The 6,481-nt window shown below is 36.2% G+C and overlaps 1 protein-coding gene across 2 annotated transcripts in view; it reads left to right on the forward strand.

Moving 5' to 3' along the window:
* LOC125269885 (polypeptide N-acetylgalactosaminyltransferase 13) overlaps positions 1-4,851 on the forward strand; it is a 47,745-nt gene extending 42,894 nt beyond the window's left edge. The window contains exons 9-10 of one of the 2 annotated variants that reach the window (XM_048192934.1): positions 4,324-4,463; positions 4,683-4,850. In XM_048192934.1, coding sequence (XP_048048891.1) covers positions 4,324-4,463; positions 4,683-4,820 — 278 coding nt within the window. In that variant the 3' untranslated portion in view covers positions 4,821-4,850. Of the gene's footprint in view, positions 1-4,323; positions 4,464-4,682 lie in introns of both variants that reach the window. The other variant, XM_048192935.1, reaches the window with a different exon arrangement.
* The last annotated feature ends 1,630 nt before the right edge of the window (positions 4,852-6,481 follow it).

The raw sequence follows: 6,481 nt of genomic DNA on the forward strand, positions 1-6,481 counted from the left end.
GGAGACCTGGGAAATGTAGTGCTATAGTGAGATTAGAAAGCCATAGTATCCTGTACAAGGACAATAATGAGATTAGCCTTTACTGAAACCTCTGTCAGTTCACTTGAGAGGGAAAGATTCAGGAGGAACTCTGCGGTAATGTGGAGCACAGGAGGGAGATTGTTCCTGGAAAGGCGTCCCAGTGGTGCTGTGTTGTGGTGTGCCGACTGGAGCGTGTGTGTGTGATGAATAAATAGCGTGGTCTAGTATGTTGAGAGTCTAGGGCATTGGCTGTTCTTAGGATAGAGAAACTGAGATTATTTGGAAGATTTGGGGCTCAACAGAAGGAAGTGTCAGATCTTTACACATTTAAACTAATAGTTCACATAGAAAAGAAGGCTCGGTCTTTATGTACTTACAGTATACCCTAATGCTATTCAAAATCCTTTTGACATTCTGTATCCAGTGCATGGAATACATAGTTAACGTAATATTCATACTAGACGTCTTGTTCTATGATCTGTACCTGACTCGAACCACTTACATTTACATTTGGCAGACGCTTTTATCCAAAGCAACTTACATTGCATTTCATTTTTCAAAACCAGCTTTGAGACTGGCCTAATAAAAATAGACCAGAGTCCGACCCAATGGCAGTTTTCTTTTTCTTCACCCCCTCCCCCCCCAACTGTACCTAAATGTAAAGAGCAGCAAAAAGTCTGAACAGCCTGCCCCAATTAAGTCACATGAGTGGGGACTTTATCAACCAAGTATGACAGACCAAAATCAGAGATGATAAATTAGAAATTATAGACAAATAAGATGTATCTGTATCTTATTTGTAGATGAAAATTCATTCTCTGATCCTTCTTTGTAATGTTTGTTAGTTATGTTTTTTAATCCATGTTGCCAGATAATGTAACCTATACTTTGTGTGTGTCAAAAATGGGGGAGAATATGTTTTTATATATATATATATATATATATATATATATATATATATATATATATATATATATATATATATTTTTTTTTTTTTTATTTTTTTTTTTTTTTTTCACACAAATATGTTTGAGGAAAACACATAACATTTTATTTAATTGATTAGTTGGATAATAAATAATTTAGATGGTTTTCTGTAATTAATATCTGGCAACTGTAGGCTACATAATTTTTCTGTTTGAGCGGGCAGTTCAAAGATAAACCACTCATAAGCTTTATGTTGCACCTCAAATGACAGGGAAATTTATATTTATGTTAATATTAATAAGCACATCCCTGCACATCCCGTTCTCTCGAATGGCTCAGGTATTTTGCAGAGCACAATTTATAGGGACCACATGCTGCTGGTTCATGCACTAGTGTCCTGTATGGTTCGGTGATTTACATAGAAACACAGCTTGACAAAGAAGAAGGGGGATAATAATAATAATGTTTTAGAATTATTGATATGTTTTGTTTTAAATAATAAAATATTGTAAAACACCCAAAATAATGGAAAGTTGATATGTTTTAAGAGTATTCAGGTCTTACCAGCATCCATTTGGTAAAAGTGCATTTATTTAAAATTTCAATACCCCAGGCTACTAATATCAGACCGACCCATGTCTGAGGCACTCATCAAAGCCTGCTTGGGTCTTAGAAACAAGTGGACTGGTGAAGACTGAAGGTTCACAGTATTCTTTTTTCATACAATGAAAATTAATCATACAGTCAGTCTCCAAAAAGGACAAAACAGAACAATAAAACTAGTCCATATAATAAATGTAGTCCATATGATTCTCTGACTAAATTGCTATATTATTACATTTTATTAATCCATACAACAGCTTTGAGTAGGGAACAGAGTGAAATCTTAGACATTATTCACTGGAAAATCTTCTACTCTGCTATAAACCTCAAATCTCATTCATGCAAGGTCACAAGTTATGGTTTATGTGTATTTCAAAACACATGATGTGACACATTTGAATATGTGGAAATGTTAATGAGATTTGAGAGCTACAGCAAAGATATTCTATAAATAATGGCATGAATTTCGGTTAGTTAAATTTTGACCTAACGCAAGTTACTTGGACTGCATTTATAATACAGTTATATTGTGGTTTTTTTTGTCCTTTTGAACACCTGTCACTGTCTTTTTTCATTGTATGGAAAAGAACAGAGTGTACATTTGTTTTTCTTAGAAGAAAGAAAGTTGTATGGGTTTAGAAGAAGGAGAGTACGTTATTTTAATTGGTGCCCGAGCTCAGAGAGGAGAGACATAACAGGGGACACAAGAGCCCATAACTAACCCAGTGATCACATCTGAGAGCAGCTCTGCCCCACGGCGTCTACTGAAACACACAAGATCATTTATCATCTGCACCACAGACAAAGAGAGAGAGAGAGGGGAGAGGTCACAAAACGTAGCAGAAAATATCAAAGCAGACATAAAGAGAGAAAACGTTTAGACGGTGAAGAAATGCACAAAGTCAACACTCAGCAGAAAGACACAAATGCCTGACGCTTCAGCTGTCAGTGTGTGCTCTGATCGCTGAGGCCTCTGGGATGTCAGCAGCTCTGTATTTGTGTCATGCAGATGTATTGTACCTCCTCTACAAAGCCACACATATGAGAGACCACCCATCTAGAAGATAAGATAAAGAAGATAAGTGGTTTGTTGATGGGTGGATTTTCATAAGTGAGCAGATAATGTTTCATATAAATTGAGCGTTTACTGGAGAAAAGTGATGTTGATGCTCCCTCTAGTGTCTGATGTTTCAAATTGAGACTTTTCAAGATTTTTCAATTGTGCCAAATGCACTTTATTTTAGGAATAAAAAATTGGGTTTTATTGGGTTATTTGCAGTTCATGAAACCATTCTTATTTCAGGACCAGTTATTCACATCACTGCAATGAATAAATACAATTAAATAAATAAATAAATAATTCTTAGTTGTCATATCTATACATTCTATTCAGAACCATATTCAGAAAGATCATATTTGTAACTGGGTCATGTGTTTATTTAGCAGACTGTCATGATCGCCTGCTGGAGTGCCCTTGATAGCCACCAGAGGGCACTCCACCCCGGACTATTGCCACTATCACGGACTCCATTTCCCATAACCCACTTCCCAGACTCATTACTCTTCATTGCACTCAGCTATATTCGCTCTTGTCATTAGTTTCTGTCTGTTTATACCTGGTTTGGTTTTGTCATCAAGGGCCGGTTGTTCAAATGTAATCTGATCGGATTTCGGCTATCTGATTGGATCACATCTTGAAAATGGGTTGTTAAAAAGGAAAAAAGGATTCTGAAATCAGATTAGATCACAAAATTCAATCTTGGTTTTTATCTGGATAAAATCATCAGTTTGTGTTGTTCAAAACTTTGTAGTAAGATTGGGATACCTTTGATCCAAAAAATCTGGATTATACTGATCCCATCAGAAGAGTGGATTTCAGGAACAAAAATTTAATTTTTATGTAATGTAACTTTAAAACTGGTCAAAAATACAACATTTTTATCATGTAATATACATGCACATTTTGTTTAGCTCTTGATTAGTTAACTTTTAAAGTAATTAATTAGAAATAGACATTAGGCTACATATTTAGCCTTTCGGTAACCTAACCTAAAGTAAAAAAAAAAAGTGATTTTGGTGCCATGAAATAATCCCCAAACAGCTGTAAATATGAAAATATAATATTATATTTGATTCCAAGTGTTTGTATCACTATTTGTAAACTACATTGGCACAATCATAAGAGATGAACCAGTTAAAATTTATTTGCAGGCGAACGCAAAGTTTCTCGTGTGAAAGCTACGTGGAATTTTTCTGAGAGAATGCAAAAGCATTGAAATGTGTTTTTTTTTCCCATCTCATATTCTTTCTATCACCATGTCCCTTTAGGGGCTCTGTAGAGCACTAGTAATCCAGATTTGGTAATCTGAAAAAGTGTGTATCTGGATCAGGGAGATCCAATCCAATTTTGCTTTGAAAAACCAGCACAAAAGTAAGATGGATTACCTGATCCTGGATAGCAAAACATGGGATTTCCAAATCCAGATAATTCTGATCCATATTAAACTTTTTGAACAACTGGCCCCAAGAGTTTTGTGTAATGTTACCTGCACGTCTGAGCACTATCTCTGGTTTGTTTTCTTGTTTTTGTGGACTGTTTTCATGGATTTTGACCCTTTGCCTGGCATTGTACTCCTCTTTGGATATCCCTAAATAAAAACTGCAATTGGATCGTACCTGCAAGTCTCAGAGCACAGTGACAGCAGACACTTTTACCTCAAGTGGCCAAAATATGATGAATTTAATGAATTTTAATTGCTTGTGTTTCTTCAGGTGTGGTTCGGGTGGATTATGGAGATGTTTCTTCTCGGAAGGCTTTGAGGGAAACTCTGAAGTGTAAACCATTCTCATGGTACCTGGAGAACATCTACCCCGACTCTCAGATTCCACGCAGATATTACTCACTCGGGGAGGTAAGAGACTTCCATTGTTTTCTTTTTCAATATGGTCATTAAAAGAATCAGTTTTTAATAAAATGTTTCATGTTCAGCTTTCTGTTTGGCATTCTGCACACATCTAAATTTGCAGGTTTATGTGTGCAGTTATGCTGAGTTCTCTGTACAAATATATAAATAAAAAATTTAATTAAAACAAATACTGCATTGTGTAAGACATTGTCCTCTTGTTCATAGATCAGAAATGTTGAGACAAATCAGTGTGTGGATAACATGGGCCGTAAAGAGAATGAAAAGGTTGGCTTCTTCAACTGTCATGGAATGGGTGGCAACCAGGTAAGAGAGCTTTATCTTAAATGCTTATTTTGCATATAAATCTAACCTAAAATAAATGAAAAATCTACAAAAAGAAAAAGTTCACCCAAAAGCTGAAATTTTGCCAACATTAAACATATCATTCCAAACCTGTACATAATGGCTTTCTTCTTTTTTTTTCTGTTGAAAACAATAAGGATACATTTTGAATAATTCGCTGGTAGCTCTTTTTCTTGCAATTACAATGCATATGGGCTGAGGCGTTCAAAGAATGCACAATGAAAGTATGATTAAAGTCAATCTTCTGAAGTAGTAGAAGAGCCTTGTTAGATAAATATTTAAGGAGACCATTTGATGCTATTTTAAAAGGTTGTTATTTTATTTATTGGGTGTACTAGAATAGTTAATATGTTTTAATGTTCAAAAAACATTATTTTCTCACATGCTCTACATTATTCCAGTCTGTCTGAAAACCTCTACCAAGCCCCTCCTTCTGCTCTGATTGACCAGCTGACCCAGTGCGCTCTGATTGGCCAAACACCTCAAGCGTGTGTCGGAAATGTAACTCCTCCTACCATAATCACGAGTTTCAGTTTCCAAGGCTTCTAAAGCAATTGTTAACACAAACGCTTAATACTGTTATCGGTTTTACCGTATCAGTTTGAGCCTGAGTCAGATTCTGACAATGCAGCTAATCAAGCAGATCGATCAGGACGCCACGACATGGCGACAACACAATGGCGACATCGCTACATCTCTCTCTCTCTCTCTCATGAACATTGTAAGGACAGCTAGGCAAGATGTCAAGATTTTAGTAAATAACTTAAATTGAAATCTTTTTTTAACTAGAAAGCCCAATGTTTGGCTGAACTAATCCTTTATTTAGGAGTAGGCAGTCATGGCCTAATGGTTAGAGAGTCAGACTGGTAACCTGAAGGTTACAGGTTCGATTTTCAATTCTGGCAGGAAATGACTGAGGTGCCCTTAAGCAAGGCAAACGCTCCCTGGGCGCCAGAGCAAAATGGCTGCCCACTGCTCCGGATGTGCGTGTTCACTACTCACTACATTTAAAGGTGCTGTAGAACGTGTTTTCAAAAGATGTAATATAAGTCTAAGGTGTCCCCTGAATGTGTCTGTGAAGTTTCAGCTCAAAATACCCCACAGATTTTTTTTATTAAATTTTTTTTTAACTGCCTATTTTGGGGCATCATTAAATATGCGGCGATTCAGGCTGCGGCCCCTTTAAATTCTCGTGCTCCCCGCCCCCGGAGCTCGCGCTTGCCTTAAACAGCATAAACAAAGTTCACACAGCTAATATAACCCTCAAAATGGATCTTTACAAAGTGTTTGTCATGCAGCATGTCTAATCGCGTAAGTACAGTATTTATTTGGATGTTTACATTTGATTCTGAATGAGTTTGATAGTGCTCCGTGGCTAAAGCTAACATTACACACTGTTGGAGAGATTTATAAAGAATGAAGTTGTGTTTATGAATTCTACAGACTGCAAGTGTTTAAAAAATTAAAATAACGATAGTCTTGTCTCTATGAATACAGTAAGAAATGATGGTAACTTTAACCACATTTAACAGTACATTAGCAACATGCTAACGAAACATTTAGAAAGACAATTTACAAATATCACTAAAAATATCATGATACCATGGATCATGTCAGTTATTATCGCTCCATCTGCCATTTTTCGTTATTGTCCTTGCTTG

This window comes from Megalobrama amblycephala, linkage group LG6 (assembly GCF_018812025.1).
Source record: "Megalobrama amblycephala isolate DHTTF-2021 linkage group LG6, ASM1881202v1, whole genome shotgun sequence".
Classification (NCBI taxonomy): domain Eukaryota; kingdom Metazoa; phylum Chordata; class Actinopteri; order Cypriniformes; family Xenocyprididae; genus Megalobrama; species Megalobrama amblycephala.